Consider the following 18635-nt stretch of genomic DNA (forward strand, 5'->3'; position numbering starts at 1 on the left):
GTACACAATGACAAAAGCTAAAACTTTTTGCAACATTGTATCAACTTTCGTATACATGGTTCAAATTTGGTGTTAATTGGGCAAAATTTGTCTGAGATGTTCAATTTTCCCTCATCGTTGCCCAAATGACCCTAAACCAGCAGCTTTAAACCAAAACACACAACTACCTGTGTCTTTTCAGTCATAGCTTATTGATGCTTTTTGCTGGTAAGCGTACTATTGAGGCTCACCCACACAACCCCCCAAATGTAAATTTTTATCGGGATGAGCACGCCTGTGAAATTTTTTGACTTTTTTAGCGCGATAGAGGTATTAAAATCAAGAGGTGTGTGTACATTATAGCATGTTAAAGGAATAATGGTTGAGGGTCTTAAAAGCAATCTAAAAGTCATATAATGAACATCCCAAGTCGATGGCACTTGATATGACATCAACAATGTCATTGCAGATACAAGAAAAGTGCTAACAAAACACAGGAAAAAGCGAAGGGAGAAACATCACAGAAATGCCTGACTGTGAAACAAAGGGAGTCCCACAGGGCTGAGTTCTAAGTCTGCCACTGCTGTTTGAATGTGCCTTCACTGAATGTAATTATATATGCATTTTAAATGACTTTATGTATGTGGGGAGATGATAATACAGCAGTCTTGGATGTCATACTTCATTACAGGGTAAAACATTAGGTACACCTGCCCAATCTGTTATCCTAGTGAGGGATGTGTCAACCAAACCAATCAGGTTATGAATACTATCTGTTTTAGGCTTGTTTTTTATGATCTTGACAAATTAGTACAATTCATCTAAGGTTTGTCTAGATTACCCACAAGCCAGTACAGCATCGACAAGGTGTGTTTGTTTTTCCCATCTACAAGTAAAAACGCATCTGAGGTATGTTTACGTTCCCAAAAAGTTTACACAATGTAATTACCGGTTATTTATGTTCCCAACAAGCAAATAAAACTTAGCTAAAGTTTATTTGCATCCCTACAAATGAGTAAAACATAGCCGCGGTTTGTTGAAGTTTCCCAAAAGAAAGTGCATTTTGAGGTTTATTTACCTGCCTGACAAATAAGGAAAATATAGCTATGGTGCCTTTACGTTCCCAAATAATGAACACCGTCTTTCAGATGGACAATTCAAGGGAATGCGTCAGATATAGTACTTTACGAAACATTAGATACACCGGACATATATTTCATCCTACTCAGAGAAGCTGCTTCCAAACTAACCGTGTTATTAACTGCATGATTATAAACGAGCTTGTCATGTGCCATGATGACATTAATCACCAGATCACTCGGTAGCAGCATCCTACTATTTAGACTGTCTAAGGTGTCATATCTCAAAAACGAGCGCTCAAGTACAACAAAAGGATAAGCCACATCTTACATCTTAATTTTTATCATCCCGTCACGTTATAATAAGGACTTTAAAGTATTGTGGATCACTTATTTTCTGTGCAATGTTGTTTTTAACAGCTACTTGTGTCCCTTTTTTGCTTTTCAACTATGTGTCGCTGTCCATACATATGAAAGTGTGTTCTGTTCATGCGACATCACTCTGTGTGCACAACATTTCTAGCTTTCTCTTGGGGTTTTCTCATATAGCATTGTACAGGTGAGGCAATGTGACCTTGAGAAAATATTAACCACTTGGAAACACAGACCTTGTGTCAAAGGTTTCCAACGTGACAGAATCACTGCTTTTGCCACGTCTAGTGGGCACCATGTCTTTGGCAGCGCTCAGCGCAAATGACTCCACGACCGCCTTCTACCGACCTCCTTTCTTGTCATATGGGAAGCAATTTGAAAATGATTCATGTTGCCTGTTTCTTTTTAGAACTTAAACTCACGAATTGTTTTTGTTTTAAACATTCATGAGAGAAGTCTGAAAAGTTGGAATTACTGACTATATCATTTTGCACAATGGCAACAACAATCTGAATCTTCCTTCTCAAACTGTCGGTACATTTGTATCCGGCCAGGGAAAAAAAAAAAAAAATGGCTCACTGCTCCTTTTTTTTTCATAAAGCATCATATATTCATCTAAATATTTCACCATCTTGCTCTTTTTATGTTGAATGCGTTCTGCAATTTTAGTGTTTCGTTGGGATTTATCTTCATTTTCATCTTCTAGTTCAATCTTGTTTTGGATTTCATTACCTCTGTAAAACACGGTGAATTTGCCTAATGTATGAATGATGCTATTCAAATAAACATCCCCCCCACCCCCCTCAAAACGTAATTCTTCCCATGGCATGAAAGGCACACGTGAAATTATGTTTAATTGACATTCGGGTTGTCATGGCTCAGGGGAAAAGTTTCTCCCCTGTCAGGTGTTCCTGGACCCTCAAAAATTGAGAAGCCAATACATTTGTTAAGCAGTTTATGGCGAAATGGTCACACTGCTGGCACATGTTTCTGATGGGTTTTTTTATTTGTTTTTTTTTTAAACTTTTTTTTTTCTTCCAGAGGTGTGCATGGTGGACTGCGGCCCTCACGGCACATGCCTGGGTGGCATGTGTCACTGCGAGGAGGGCTGGGCAGGTGCCCAGTGTGAGCAGAGGGACTGTCACCCGCGTTGCATCGACCATGGGGTGTGTCGTGAGGGCAAATGTGACTGCCACCAGGGCTGGACGGGCGAGCACTGCACCATCGGTGAGCTAGACGTCTCAACACACGTAACCTACAAAAACACACACACACACACACACACACACACACACACACACGCCGACACCTGACAGAAGGCCACAGATTGTGGAGGCAACATGAGCAACCTTGAAGCGTGAATGTCAGTGGGTTCAGTGTTGTGAAGAAAAAAAAAATAAAAAATCCACTCGCACTACCCAGCATATGTCACACCATTAGGTACGCCATCTTGTCAGCACTTTTGAAGAGTTTTATGATGTAACAATACGTTTAAACCTCATACAGAGGGCTGTTTCTAATATTTTGACGCTCTACATAGCTTCATATGATGCAGTACAGTTGTACACCACATCAACTACTGCTAATTGTAAACCTCATACTGTGCCACGAGTGTCAATTAAAAATGATCATTATGATCTTTGCAAGTCGTTTGCTGCCCTGTGAAAAACATTTATGTCCATTTTTGTCATAAAAAATGACATTAATGGTGTGTCCGCGTTTTGGACATCCTATTAAAGTTTTTTTTTTTAATTTATTTTTTTTTATTTTTTGAATGACAAAAAAGGACACGACACCATGTGAAGAACCTTATAATGCCATTAAAAATTAAATACTTTTTGGGGCGATTCTCTCAATGAAAGGACACCGTCGAACGGTTTTCATCGTCTCACCTTGGATGGATAATCATTTCTATCAACCACCATTTTCTCTTGGTGAAGTGGAACTCTGGAATTAGTGAGTCAAGGGCGGACAGCAAGTGAAGTCCTCTTTGGAATATAATTTTCCATGAAATGACGGCACTTCACTTGCTGCTAATGAGGATAATGACATTGGAGATGTCGCTTCCTACCGTTGACCTGCGTTCTGTCGGCTGAACCTCGACATGTAGCGTGAAATGCCGTATCGCTGAGTGGCCACTTGCAGCATTTGCTCCATGTTCTCGTGCGCCACCTCGGAAACAAAAGATCCAGCAACTTCAGACTGCCGGCAATTAATTATGTATTTGCTGTCTAGCAAGGCTTCTTCACTGCAGGGGGAGACGGTCAAATTCCAGATCCCTGAATGTTCCCAGCAAAATTATGGCAAAGCTATATGCTACCCTTCATGTTCCAGTTGTAACTTGAGCTTTGGAAGACTTTATAGAAAAATATAAAAAAGATAAGAAACCGTTTATTTGTCTCACAATTGAGATATGTTACTACAGTTGAGTAATCAACCAAAATTACATTATGATGTGATTGACTTCCAAAGAGTGCAACTCTTTTACATAAGAAAATGCATTAATTTTAATAAAAAAAAATGCATATTTGTCCACCTTTCTGTATTTTAAAAGTAAATGGTCTTTCTTTCATTTACTTTACTTAATTCACTTATAAAATCGGTTTAACTAAAATTTTCAGAGAGAAAGACAAGCTCGCTGTGTGTTAGCGGTTGGATTCAACAGACAAGAGTTCTTGAATTGAATCAGCCTTCAAGTCTTCTATCGGACTTTCTTAAATGTTCCCTTCATACTTTTGTGTGCCCCTGTTTCAAATGACGTCCACTTTTCTAAGAGCTACATTTGTCCATAAAGTGTCTTTTAATCTCGTTTTGCAAGGCCAGAGTTCGCCTGTACGGCTTCCGTGACTATTCTTTAGCAACATAATAGTGATCCTGTTCCATGAGCCGTTGCACTACAGATTGAGGTGTTCAATTCACAGCTATCATCAAAGCCGAGTTGGCGTCGGAAAAAGACACTCGGATATTCCGTTTAATGGCTCTGCATGGATCTGCTTTGAGCCCACTGGTGTTTGAAGGCGACAAGGCAAACAAAGAGGTGCACATATCAAGAGAAACAGTGTTTTCCTTTGTGCTAGCCCATTAGCCCCAAATCAAAGCAGACGGAGAATGTTCATAATGAATATTTTAGCGAGCGTTTTTAGACCGAGTCGTTTCGGCGGTGATTCGAATGGCCGCTAATGGCCGGCATCTGGGATTCTTCTTAATCACTCGCCGCTTTAATTAACATCTCACAATTTTGTCTAACACTGAACTCACACACATGATGAAAAAAAAAAAATGGATGAAAATGATGACTTGTCTTCCTTCATCTGTGTATTCTTTTGTGTGCTTTTAAATCTGTTTATTTCTGTCTTGTCTTGTTGCCTAACTCCAATTTAGATAATGTCCACATGAATATTTTTGTCAAACTTGGAGGTGGAGGGGGGGACAATGAGATGGCTTTCCACCGGTGTGGGCAGTTAGAAAAACTATAATATAAGAATTACTTGTTTCCCCCTCCCCCCAGATGTGATTCATTGAATAAATATTCATGTTAAATAGGAGCTTCAAATGCAAGAACATTTTTTCAAGTCTTATTTATTATTTTTTTTTGTAGGTGGTGCACAGAAGCAGAAATGATTTATTTTTGTTTGAACCATTATATATTTAAATCGATTCACCTGATTCATATGAAGGGATGGCATGAGTCATGGAACAAATCATTAAATATTGGTGCAAATTTTCATGGGTTTACAAGCGTCCATAGGGGGTTGCGCGAGACAAAGGGTAAATATGGGCTGGATAAAAATTAATCAAAAACAGGCTTTTTTGACATTTATATTTTCCGCGTATGCAGATTCGGGTGGGTGCGTGTGCGTCCTCCTGTGGGTGCATGAGATGAATGCTAAATATGAGTATTTTTAGAAAAATTCATGAAAAACATGCTTTAAGCAAATTAAGGAGGATTAAAGTGCCACCTGTCGCTTTGTCACACACTTAAAAACCTGCAAAAATATATATGTATTTTTTCTCTTTAACTAATCAAGAAATTACTGGCTCATGTGGACATGGTCTTAGAATAATTGTCTTTTTCTATGTTCCTGTCTTCCTTCCTCTTTGTTTTCCTCTGATCTCCTCTTGGCGTCCATGTAAAGCCCTGGATTCCAGAGTGTCAGGTAAAAGAAAAAAAAACAAAACAAAACAGCACACTCTTTGCTTGAGAATAACCTCATCATGCAGATTGTTACAATCCACCTTTGTTTTACCGCTAACATGTCGAATACCTCCCGCCACTCATGTTTCGCGTTGGCTTTCCGGCTCCACCGAAATTTGATTTTTTTATTTTTATTTTTTCAAGAAAATGTATTGATTTTGAACAAGCAGATGTATTCATGGGAGTTAAGGTATGCTTTGGTTTGCTTTGCTTTGGCGCAGCAGTCCTAACCCCTGACCCTTACCCATAACCTTCACCCTCAAGCATTGACCCCAATTCCGAACACAAGTATACACCCTAACTCAAATCTAACCCTTAATCCCATCCCATTACCTCAACCCACTAACTCTAGCACTAAACCCCGCCCCTAACCATAACCCAAACCAAACCCAAAATGGATTCCCTAATAGTACCTCCTAACCCTTGCCTTCCATGTTACTCCAACTCTCCTTCAAAAGAAAATCAATTTGGCATATTTTCATTAGGGTCGCAAATGTGCTGGAGCCTAGCCCAGCTGACTTTGGGCAAGGGGTTGTGGCTATACTGTGCCCTGGTCAACCAATTTCAGGTCACATATAAACAATCAACAATTCATTTACATTCACACCAAATCGCCAAGCATGCAACACTACACTGGAAAGCCGGACGCTGGATTGGAACCCCCAACCTCAGAACTGTGAGGCACATTTGCTGACCTCTTGCTCCAGCGTGCCACCATTTTAAAAAGCCCTCGGCTTAAAAGCTTACTTTTTATAAAGTGATGATGGCATTCCATTATTAAAAATGACACTTTATCCTCAAATAGACCTTCCTTTAATTTGCCTTGCCCTCACCCCTAACACAAACCTTAACCCATCCATCCATTTTCTGTACACATGAAAGGCTTTTCATACCGCACAAAGAAAAGCGCAGTGTGCCATCGACGAACACATTTATTTGTTTGTGATGCCACAGTGGACCCATGAAAGGCCAAGATTGAAAAATGTTAAAGTTGGGTGCAGTGCCTCCTTGACATCAGATGGCGCATCCAAAGGATGAGCCTGTTTTTCCCAAAATTCTGCTGTGTCTTTATAATCTGAGGAGCCCAGTTCCTTTTTCTTACTGCCGCTCGTCGACTCCTCCTCCTCTGTAAAAGTAAGTTTTGTTGTAAAGGCGATAAATCCATGTTATAGAACTGCAGTCTACTTTACATCTAAACAAGAGGGGAAAATGCACCGGGCCTCTTCCTGTTCAGTCGTTTAGCAACCAGCAACAAATATGGCAAGCCAGAAGTGTGGTGTGAAAGCCCCATTGTGGTCGCAGTAAACCAAGCAGTAAGCAGATTTTGGGCGAAAGGCTGGCTGCACAGTCGATTGGTCGCCAGCAAATCACAGGGCACAGACCTTAACCTTAGCCCTAATCTCTTGATCCCAACCCCAAATTTTAATCCCTCTCCTCATTTAACAGCATTTACTTTCACCATTCATCCTATAATCTGCCTAATCCTCATCCCAAATACAATCCTTGACCTGAACCCAAACTTCCTACGCCTAACTCTCTTACCCTTACCCTTGTCTCCTAATGGTTCATCCCTGCTTATTGTTGACTATTTTGATCCTTCTTTATTTTGCCTCAAACATACTGACTACTCCCTAGCACTTAGAGTTACAGTTTCGGCCTTCTGGCTCCACGGAGAATGTGAGCGTTGGTGCGTGGTGATTTTATATATGCGTTATATCGACTGTCAAGGAAAAAGTAAATGTTTTTTTTTCTTTTTTTAGTTTTTTTTTTTTTTTTTGTCAGCCTTAGCTAAGTCACTTCTGTTCCCTTTTTTTCCTAAATGTTTCCCTCTCCTGGGTTGTGTAATAGGAGCGGTCAAGATAGGATATAAAGGTAAACTGAACCCTCCCCAAGGGAGATTGTCACAAACGATCACCTCCCACTCCCCTTTCCGTTCTTTGTCTCCCCGCTAGCACGACGTTGATACACCTGTTCTATGTCCGAGTCGACCATGATGTCTCCCCAACTCCCTTTTTCCTTCTGATATGTCCCGTCATTCCCTGTCCGTCTTGAACCAGTAGACTCCACGGTCCCCCCGTCCCCTCTTCCTTGTCTTAACCAGTGGAGCTGCTGTGGTTTGTTTGGGCCTTGTGGAGGCCAGTGCTCTGTCCTTCTCTGTACATGTAGACGCTCAGGATGCCAACGCTTCCCTTTCCCAAACCCCTTGCCTTTATTATGATTCTTATTTGACATTAAAGGCTTCCTTGTCCCCAGTCACCGTGGCTGTTGCTTCACATGAGCAGTCAGCCCAAAATGGGGGCCGCCCGCCCCTTCCAGGATTTACAGAAATGTTAAGAGAAAAAAAGTGATGTTCCCATGTGGTTCATCTGCATCGATATATACAGGTCAATAGGATGCAATACAAGAGCTGTGTAAAAAACAAACAAAAAAAAAACCCAAAACCTTTTTTATTTATTTATACAGGATACAATTGTATCTATCAATTCAAACATTATCTATCTATCCATTCATCCATTTATTTATTTATGCAAGTACAAAATCTAATGAAGTTGGGTGTTGTCTTCAGGTACATTCGGAAATCATGTTTTTCCTTCCCAATCAAAACTCCGACATAATTAGATTTTTTTTTTTTTTTGTTTGTTTTTGCTCCAACTTTTGTATTGCATCTCATTAGTGTGCAGTGTTTCGCTGTTTCTACACTGTGGAGTGCAATTTGACCCACGGGAACCTCATTCCAAGATCAGCAATACCACCTTTAGAGACCACCTGAAAGCTCCAACAGGGGTCCTGGTCCTGCTCTAATTAAGAGTCACCGAGACACCTTTATCACACCGACGCACTCATGTGAATCGACAGAACCTTCTCACACATCCCAAGTCCTGTCAGACATCTTCTGCACTCTGTGTTTGCTCCTCTGCTTACTGTCTACTCTCTAACCCCACTTTCCCACCCACCTCTCCTTGTCGTGCTGGTGCGTGACATTGCTCCACGATGTGTTGACAGACGGCTGCCCAGGCTTGTGCAACAACAACGGGCGCTGTGTCCTGGATCAGAACGTCTGGCATTGCATCTGCCAGTCGGGATGGCGTGGCCTGGGATGTGACGTCGCCACCGAGACGCTCTGCTCAGATGGCAAGGACAATGAGGGAGGTATGGAGATTAACCGGTTCAAGCTGGTCGCCTAAATCTCATTTTGGCCTGGCGTGTATGGTGCAGATGAGGAATGGTTGAATGAACTTGCCATCGTCCGACTTAATACCAGAAGCCACTTTCACGCTGAAAAATTCACTCAAATTGCCACATCAGAGATATTAATAGTACAAAAAAAGAAGAAAAAAAAACAAAGCTTCTAACAGTCAAAAAAACAAGATCAAAAACACTTTTTAAGAAAACAACAGCTAATGTAATAAAACAGGGAAAGACCCAAGTCTAAAAAATATCAAACACCAGTATAAGTTAGAAGCCTGACTAAAGCCAAGTTAAAAAATAAAGAATCAAGTCGGAAATCAATTCATATAACTGAAAATACAGTAAAAAAAAATCAAACGTCAGATAAACAAATGAATAAATAAATAAAGCCATTGAAAATAAAAGTTATCAAGACATTGTTTTTTTAAAAAAAACAAGTTAATAGTTAAAAACAACAACCACAACAGTCCCAGAAACAAGTTTAGGGTCAACAACCTAGTCAAACATCAAGTCACCAAACAAAAAAGCAGTCTAAAGACAGTTTTAAAAGAACTAAATGTCACAACCAAGTCACAAAACACAGAAAGCACAGCCAAGAAATGGTTTCGTCCAAAATGTCTCCAAAACAAATTAAAAAAAAACAGTCCAAATATTTTTTTTAAATCTGGTCAAACGAGTCCAGAGACCGAATAGAATAAAAACAAAACTGCTTGAAAACGGTACAAAAGCTCTTAAAAACTGCAAAAGAAGAAACAAGTAAGATTTTTTTTTTTTTTTAAACACACAGTTGAAAACACCAGTCGAGTGACCGAAGACTTTTTAAAAGTTCCCTTAGCATGGTGGCCTGTGTTTTCAAGCTTTCAAATGTTAAGCATCTGGATAATAATGAAGAGAAACCTCATTGGCATGAACACGGCACTCTGTGCACGTCTCATCAACAAATTTGGAGGTCACTTGAGGTGATTGTTAAATAATGCAATCCGCACTGTCACTTTAATGATGCCCAGTGCACATGTGAGGTCACCGGAGCACCGGAGCTTGACGCGTAATGGAGACACTGTCCTGCTTTCCTCTCTCGACCAGATGGCCTCGGTTTGGACCTAGCTGTCCACTGCGGTGACAAATGCACAACTCTGACATTTTGACAGTCTCCAACTGTAGTGACTGAGATGCGATTTGGCATTGAGGCGCGTATAGAAAAGAGGATCTTCCAGTGACTGATTGAAGAAAACACCCTTCAAACAACTGTCTGCTGTAGTGATTTATGTGTAACTTTGATATGCAGACTCTGGCTTCTAGCACAGACCAACTTTTGATGACCTACCCACTGTAGGCACAGATCAAAGGAAACAACTTTTAAATAGCTGCCCACTGTAGTGACTGCGAGAAGGAAACAACTTTCAAACAGCTGTTTACGAGAGCTATTGATTTGAGATACAGACTTGTGAAACTGGAAAACTGATGTCAAATAAATGTAGCTGTCCACTGTAGTGCCTGATATGCTATTCGTCGATGAGATTCACATATTTAAAAGAAAAAACCTGGTTTCCCAGATGGCCTGGTGGACTGCATGGACCCGGACTGCTGCACTCAGATCTCCTGCCAGGGTCAGACGTTGTGTAAAGGCTCGCTGGACCCAGCCGCTGCCGCCGCCGCCGCAATGCAGGGCCAGAACTCAGCTGGCCAGCCGACCTCCAGGAGCTTCTACGAGCGTGTGGCGTTCCTGATGGGGCCCAGCGGGAGTCACGTGGTGGCAGGGGAGAACCCCTTCAACAGCAGGTAAGCAGTGTTTGTACAGCCACTCGGCCATGCTATCTATAAGTGTGCTTTGAATGGCTATTTGCTGTCACAACCCTTGTTTTGTTTTTATTTGATCTTGTATAAATGTCGCTCAGGCGTGTTGTTAAAAACATTCAGATATGACAGGATTATCTCATCATCCATGTTTGCAAAAGAGGAATAAAGAAAGCAGGCTGTTTATTGGCAGGCAGCTGACAAATAAAAGACAGCAGAAACATCTCAGCAATCAGGGTGCTTTTGCATCATGGATAGGGGGAAAGCAGAACTACCGTGGCTCTGAAGTGTGTGTGTGTGTTGATTTTACATATAAATATGAATTTTGTAGTTTTTGTATTGCCTTGCTCACACAATCACTAGGCAGTGTTTCTCATTTGTCAGTCAAATAAAGAGGACAAAAACACATGGTGCTTAGCTGGCCTTGCATGATACAGAGCTTGGTTACACAATGCATGAAGAAGAACACAGATCTGCTTCTGAACGCTCCCTTGAGCAGTTTACCTTTTTGAGGAGCCATTCTGCCTGTTTAGTGCTTTATTTACTTGTCTGCCAAAAGTACAACATGTCGACATGGGATCTACTTCCGCATGTTTTCAAAAAAGCAGCTGCTTCTAGCATCTGTGATTTGGTGAATGCGTTGTAAATTTATAGATCTTCCAACTCGCGACATGCATGGACAACTATTTTGACATGAAAAAAAATCTGCATTAAGTTAGTTTTTGCTACATTTCAATAAATAACATATTTACTATAAATAGATGTATTTATAATAATTAATACTTTATACAAAATGCTAATGACAAGTTAACATGCTCATGTGACAATGCTGACAATAGGAACATGGTGCGTAGTGTGATATTCTTTTTCATAATTTTTATATTCCACATTGATTTACACAAGTGCTAAATGCTAACACGTTGATGTGACAATCCTAACAAGATATAACACTATAAATTGCCACATGAAGTCTATTTTCCCAATGGTTAAATGCTAAATTATAAAGCCAGAAGGCTAATATGCCACATTAGCCGCAAGTGTTTTATTGAGTTTATGTTCCACAATGTTTCACACAAGAGCTAAATGCTAAGAACATGCTAACACACTCGTACAACAATTCTAACAAGATGATCGTGCACTGTTTACTGCCACATTAAATCAGTTTGCTCAATTGCTCGGGGCTAAATGCTCAAGCCAGAAGGCTTAAAGAAGAAGCTTTTAATGAATAAATGCAGCATTGCAGTGGTGCGATACAGCAACATTTAATTAACTGTGTGCTCAACTTCTAAGGGGGCAGGCTTTTCTTTTAGCCATGAGAAAGCGAAAAGAGAATCTAATGAATATTTTGAGCATGAGCGCTAATGCTGCTGCTAGACACCAACATGACAGTAAGCTGAAGACAATGAGGATAAGGATTACTCGCTATCCACGGGTCTGGGTTATTGCCTGCTTCTATATTTGCAGTAAAGCGAGCTGCAGTGTATTTACATAAGGATTACTTGAAACCGTCGCAGGAAATATTCCCTGCGCGCAGTTGGAAATCGTGTTTTTCACTCTTCTTTCCACGTCAAAACAAACGTGCTCTTGAGTTAGCTATTGTAGCTAATTTTGCTGGTTATGTTACACAAATTAAACATTTCCATGGAATTTTGGAGGTGAAAGTATCTATCTATCTATCTATCTATCTATCTATCTATCTATCTATCTATCTATCTATCTATCTATCTATCTATCAAATACAATTATTTACGAATGTGCACCACAAATTACGGTATGCAGGTATCATCTGTGTAATTTGTGCTTGTGTTGTTGCCAGAGTTAGCGATCAAAGATGGCTGAACTGCTGCACGATTGTGCCTTGACACTCATACTGTATAACATGCTACTCAGACATTGTTACATGGTTTGCATAAAGCTAAACGTTAAAGCCAGGGAGCTAAAAAAGGCTCAAAAGCTTTGAGATGAATGCAAAAGCCAGTGAAACGTTTTCTATTTCTGTAGTCAACTAAGCTCATACAACATGACAATCTTAGCCAAAATATTCGTTTTTCTTCGTTGCTTTGGTACATTTCTCAGATCAGAAATGAATTTCTCAGAACTCCATATTCACTTTTCACATTGTGTCACGAATGCTCATCAAAAAAAGCTTTTTCCTGTTCCTTTTAATAAGTTCCACGTGCAGTGGCTCATGCACGCAAATGATTATGTACAATTCTCCATCGTTTCCTACAGTGGTGAATCTTGTCTTTATATGGAGAAATCTGTGAAGCATCAACCAATGATCACAGTTTCTGAAATAGCTCCCTGCAAGTGCAGATAATTGTGATGTGAATGACAACTTGTGGCCCAAGGGAACTAGGATGACTGACTGCCTTGTAATTCCTGCTTTTCCCTGATGAGAACCTCTCGTGTTCACATTTCTACTTTTTTAAAAATTTTTTTTCTTTGTGCTATGAAATGCTGTCATCTCCTTTCTGTATCGCAGTGTGATTGTTTGTCAACAAATTGCAGTGGATAGAGTAAAAGTTAAATGTGAATCTTGTTTAACACTCAATCTATACTCACTGACAGACTTGTCATTATGATTGCACTCCTGTGTTCAGTGACACATTTATTTTTGAGGGATGCACAAAGGATTTTTGAGAAAGAAAATGGGTACAGTATTTCAATTAAAAATATATAATACAAACACAACAGTCAAATCAAAAATAGGGCAGCATGGTGGTCGACTCGTTAGCACGTCCGTCTCACATTGCAAAGGTCACGGGTTCGATTTGAAGCCCCAGCCTCTGTGGAGTTTGCATGTCTCCACTTGCCTGCGTGGGTTTTCTCCAGGTACTCCAGTTTCCTCCCACATTCCAAAAACGTGCGTGGCAGGTTGATGGAACACTCGAAATTGTCCTTTGGTGTGAGTGTGAATTGTTGTTTGTCAATGTGTGCCCTGCAATTGGCTAGCAACCAGTTCAGGGTGTACTGAGCAAAAAAACAAGAAAAATCTTCCTTTTCTTGAATATTATGCATCTGTGGTTGACAATGAAACATATGAGCATCCAACAATGCATTCATTTTCGTGCGTCAGCAGCTGTCGCTGGCTTTATTTGTACTTGTGGCATTTGTCTTGCGTTCTAAAGACAAATAGAGATGCTTGGAAAGAAGCAGCGCCGCACTGTTAAGTGGCCCGATTGCCTGAGCTTGGCCAAATAAAGGATGCATGCGTTAACGCTGCTGTTGATCAGGCCTGCCTCTGCTACATAATGACCTGGAGATAACATGCCTTTCCCCCCCTCCTTCTCAGCCATGTGATGAATGCAAGAGGGAGCCTGTTTCCGATTCCTCTCCACGCTTGAGAGGTGGTGAATTAATTAAACGCAGCGGAAGCATGACTTTAACAAGAAAATACAGCAGCAAGGTCAAGTTATGTGGAAGTTCACCTGAAGGCCTCGCCCTTGTCTTTGATGGATTTTTATTCATGTGTCTGTCAACTCTATGCAACTAGGTGCCTGAATTTTTTTTTTTTTTTTAATTCATTTTTGGCCCGGTGAAAGCATAGTGCAGTGTCGGGCCAAACTAAATCAGCTTGCCTGTAGGGCAAATCAGCCAGTTAGTGAGACATGCTGTTTCTTGTTCGACAACCTGCTAAAAAGTAAAAAAAGAAAAAAAACTAATTTACACACCAAATGAGCCTACATGCAAGATCCTAATTTAAATAATACTAGTAATAATAATAATAATAAAAACAATGTAGTGGTACACTCACTTGACTTGTGTGAGGGCAGCGTGCGATCGGTTCCCACTCAGTGACGGTGGGAATGTGGGTGTGAATGGTCATTCGTCTCTATATGTGCCCTGCGACTGGCTAGCGACCAGTTCGGGGTGTAGTCAGCCTTACGCCCGAAGTCAGCTGGGATAGGCTCAGTAAATTCCTGTGACCCTGTTCTGCGTAAGCGGTGTTGAAAATGGATGGATGGATGAATGGATGGATAATAATAATAATAACTGTTATTATGAATGTATTATTATCATAATTATTATAATGATGCTTTATCATGTGGTCAACGTCTGCCTCGCAGTGCAGAGGTGCAAGGTTCGATTCCGGCTCCGGCCTTCTTGTGTGGAGTTTGCATTTTCTCCTCGTGCCTGCGTGGGTTTGGCCTAAAGACAGGCTCACACGCTTATGCACAGCCTAGCATAATATAATATGCGGAGAAATCAGGGTGTCAGAAATCAACGTCACTGTGTTTACAGAAGGAAATGTGGTCCCACGTGTAGGGGCTCATTTTATCATCTCATATCACCAGAGTAGCGAGGCGGGAGGAGGTAGAAATATTTTGGGGGTATGAGGAAACACTCCTCAAGCTCCTCATTTCATGGAGATGTCTACTAAAGATGACATCACGTCATTGCCGTGCTTGAATGGCTGAATTCCAATCATCACCCATGTCCACTTTATGCTTCATGTTTCAAATGGGATTAAATTATAGTCAAATGTAAAGACAACACTGTAATTTAGGACAGCTTTGCAGATTCATGGATGAGTCGTCTTTCCCTTCAAGAGGCCAGGTCCGATTTGAAAAAAAAATCTTCATGGGACGCATATGGGGAAGAAAATTGAAACACACCTGCAATGTAAACATATTCTTAGATCTTTGTTTTGTTTTTTTTTTTTTTTGTTTTTTTTTTTAAAGCTTATGTTATATTTGTACTTTTAACTATGTAAAGCACAGTTAGTAACCTTGTGTATGAGGCATGATATATACATACTGTATATAAAAAAAAACGCTGCCTTGCCTTTTTCATTCCATCGTTTGAATAAAAGAAAAAGACTGTAGCATATATGTATTTTTCATTTTTTTCAGTTTTCTGTCGCTTGACACAATAGCTGCTACTGCCCATTCAACCAACCGTGTGTGTGTGTGTGTGTGTGTGTGTGTGTGTGTGTGTGTGTGTGTGTGTGTGTGTTTGGGGGGCTGGGGGGTTCTTTTTATCCCTTCACACAGCCTGGCGTCAGTCATCCGTGGTCAGGTCCTCACCGGAGACGGAACACCGTTGATCGGAGTCAACGTGTCATTCCCGCACTACCCCGACTACGGCTACACCATCACCAGACAAGACGGCATGTAAGCGAAATCATCTGCCAGTGCTATGTCGGCGACCTTTCGCCTTGTGGTTATGTTTACACTCCACGGGGGTCGGCGGTGGCGTGGGGATGGGGGGATGGAATTGGATGGAGTCATCCTGGCGCACATCCCAAAAATGACAACAAATGGAGAGCGCGGCGCCAACAATTGCTGATGCAAATGTCACGGCGGCAGAGACCGTGCTGTTGGAGAGGCCTGTTTAAAATGCATTGCTTCAGCGAGGCTACAATCAATCTACCCACATGTCGTTAAACACGTCACGTTACGCTCTGACCTTCTGCTGTTGTTGCTGTCGCACGCATAATGACAGCGCAAACACACCCTCCTGTGCACTTGTTGGCCGCTTTATTCGGTACACCACCGACAGAATTTGCAAATAGCAGTTGATGGGCATTTGTGCTCCATTTTTCACGGTGGATCCTAGAAATTAATATTTGACATCATGCTTCACCTACATGTGACAGTTGAGGCCACAAAGCCAGGCAACTTTGGATACCTTTACAATTGGGTATCATTTGGTTGAATTATCAGTGAATTCCTGAGTCAGACTTTGTCAAATTGCGAGCCCTGGAATTTGCCTAAAAGGGCGGCTTCACATGAAATGGCCAACTTCCTCTTAATTTGGACCATGGGTCCTTTGAAACAATTTTGTGCATCCCGTTATGATAGGCACACCCACCCAATTTCGTGTTGATTGATGAAACTGGTGCCCAGGGTGTTTCGTTTTTTTCAGCATTCCAAGAATCTTCAAAATGCTCATTAAATTCACTGCTATTCTCCACCCACGTTAGAGGAGCCAGGCAAAAAAGCTTTTCAATTCAGCGTCACCCATCTGTCTAGGACAGGGATAGGCAATAAAAATGATGGAGGGGAGCCACAATTTTTCATCAGTGCTACTTGGTGGCCATTGGACCACGCACTTCTTTCCCAGGTGTACGACAATAACGCCATTTTATATATTGACAAAATATGTGCACGTCTGTTTTTTTATCGAACCAATGTGCATTATCGTATCTTAATATATTTCGTGCTTAATACATGTATCAAAGATTCAGCCTTCAAAAATAAAGAGTTTTAAAAATGTAAAAAAAATATCACAGACTGTGATTTTGTCACAATATCAAGTTATTGTAAAGGGCAATATAAGACCCGATGCAAACGCAAATAAGCAATGCCAGCCGTTTCTTGTTGAATAGTGATATTACAACTTAAAATTGCACAGTGGAACCTCACGAATCGCGGGGGATAGGGTCCGGCCCGCCCACGAAAAGCTGCGTATCATTCATGCTCATTGAAATGAATCAGAATTTTTTTTTTTTTTAATCCAATAAACTCATTCACTCATTCATTCATGCAGCTGTCAGTTGCGCATCCATCGCTGGTTCAGGATATCTGTCTCCTGATGGGGCAGATTTGGATGAATTCCATAGTCGCGATCAACGTGAAATTGGGTAGACATGTCTATATCAATGGTAGACATGAAAAATTCTCATGGATCCATGCCCCAAAGGTGAACAGATAGTTGCCCATGTTTGTTGGGAGCAGCCATTTTAGGAATATTCCAGTACTCGTATTATGACAAACTCCAACTACTGTAGTCAATTTGCCAAAACGAGCCCCAATCAGAAGCAGGTTTCATCGAGAGATGGGCGACGTTAATTGACAAGCTTTTTTGTTTGTACCACTGAATGCGGGTGGAGCATAGCTTCAAAGTTCAATTATCATCGTGAGGATTCTTGAAAATTTAGACAAAAATGAGTCCCAGAGACCGGTTTCACAGATTAAGCTAAAATTAGGTCAACATCAAGTTGCCCTTGAATCTTAATTACCGAACTTACCAAGACATTTTGGACAAATATATGCTTCCAGGCCCTTTTCTGTTCCGTGTGCCCCAAGCAAAATCCGAAACGACTAACCTTTTTTGGATAAATCTAGTGGGAGGTCTGACCAGACAGGTCGGAAGCTGTTAACAGCGCATAGAGGGAAACAGCTCTTTGATTTTCCCGCAATGGTAGGCCACTATTTGACTGAATACTTGTTTTGAGAGCATGTTCAAGCCTGCTAAATTCAATGTAAAAGAAGCTCCCCACACACACACGCACGCACGCACGCACGCACACACACACACACACACTAAACAAAAAGTAATAATGTTCTGATTTGCACCGTTGTATTCCCTTAGGGCATCCTTCATATGGTTTTATCATTCCCTGAATCCAATTCATTACTCATGTTTGACCAGGCATGATGGTTAGGAAAAAAAACGACACTTTTTCACTATTTGGAGTCTTTAGTCTACAGTCGAGTTTTCTGGCTTTAATTAGCTCGGCGTTACTCTGACCAAAAGTTACTGGTTTGGAAATGAAGGACTTTGAAGTGTTCTCTTGATTGTGTGTGTGTGTGTGTGTGTGTGTGTGTGTGTGTGTGTGTGTGTGTGTGTGTGTGTGTGCGCGCATGTGCGTGTGCGTGTGTGTATATACCCGAGGGTGGGTGAAGCATCTGTGAGCGCACGTGTGTGTGTGTGTGTGTGTGTGTGTGCGCATGTGCGTGTGCGTGTGTGTATATACCCGAGGGTGGGTGAAGCATCTGTGAGCGCACGTGTGTGTGTGCGTGTGTGTGTGTGCGTGTGTGTATGTGTGTGTGTGTTAGTGTGTGGTGACATTGCATGACTTCAGACACACACATATGCCAAGTGCCAAGCTGTGCAGCTGACCTAAAACAGCTTCACTTTCGCCTGTGCTTTCCACTTTGGGCAAGAGGGAAATGGGGGCTGAGGGTGGCTGTTTGGATGGAGAAGCTTCACAGCTGCATGAATACACACACGCACACACACGCGCAAACACACACACACACACACACACACACACACACACACACACACACACACAG

At 41.2% G+C, this 18635-nt stretch overlaps 1 protein-coding gene across 5 annotated transcripts in view; it reads left to right on the forward strand.

Annotated features, from left to right (window-relative positions):
- The window catches only part of LOC109524410 (teneurin-3), a 223870-nt gene that overhangs the window by 160906 nt on the left and 44329 nt on the right, over positions 1-18635 (forward strand). For 3 of the 5 annotated variants that reach the window (XM_019884281.1, XM_019884284.1, XM_019884286.1), the window contains 6 exons: positions 2472-2657; positions 5567-5587; positions 7474-7497; positions 8629-8775; positions 10368-10593; positions 15606-15725. In XM_019884281.1, coding sequence (XP_019739840.1) covers positions 2472-2657; positions 5567-5587; positions 7474-7497; positions 8629-8775; positions 10368-10593; positions 15606-15725 — 724 coding nt within the window. The remainder of the gene's footprint in view (positions 1-2471; positions 2658-5566; positions 5588-7473; positions 7498-8628; positions 8776-10367; positions 10594-15605; positions 15726-18635) is intronic. The other 2 variants (XM_019884282.1, XM_019884283.1) reach the window with 2 other exon arrangements.

This window comes from Hippocampus comes, unplaced genomic scaffold, assembly GCF_001891065.2.
Source record: "Hippocampus comes isolate QL1 unplaced genomic scaffold, H_comes_QL1_v1.1 scaffold156, whole genome shotgun sequence".
In the NCBI taxonomy this organism is placed as follows: Eukaryota; Metazoa; Chordata; class Actinopteri; order Syngnathiformes; family Syngnathidae; genus Hippocampus; species Hippocampus comes.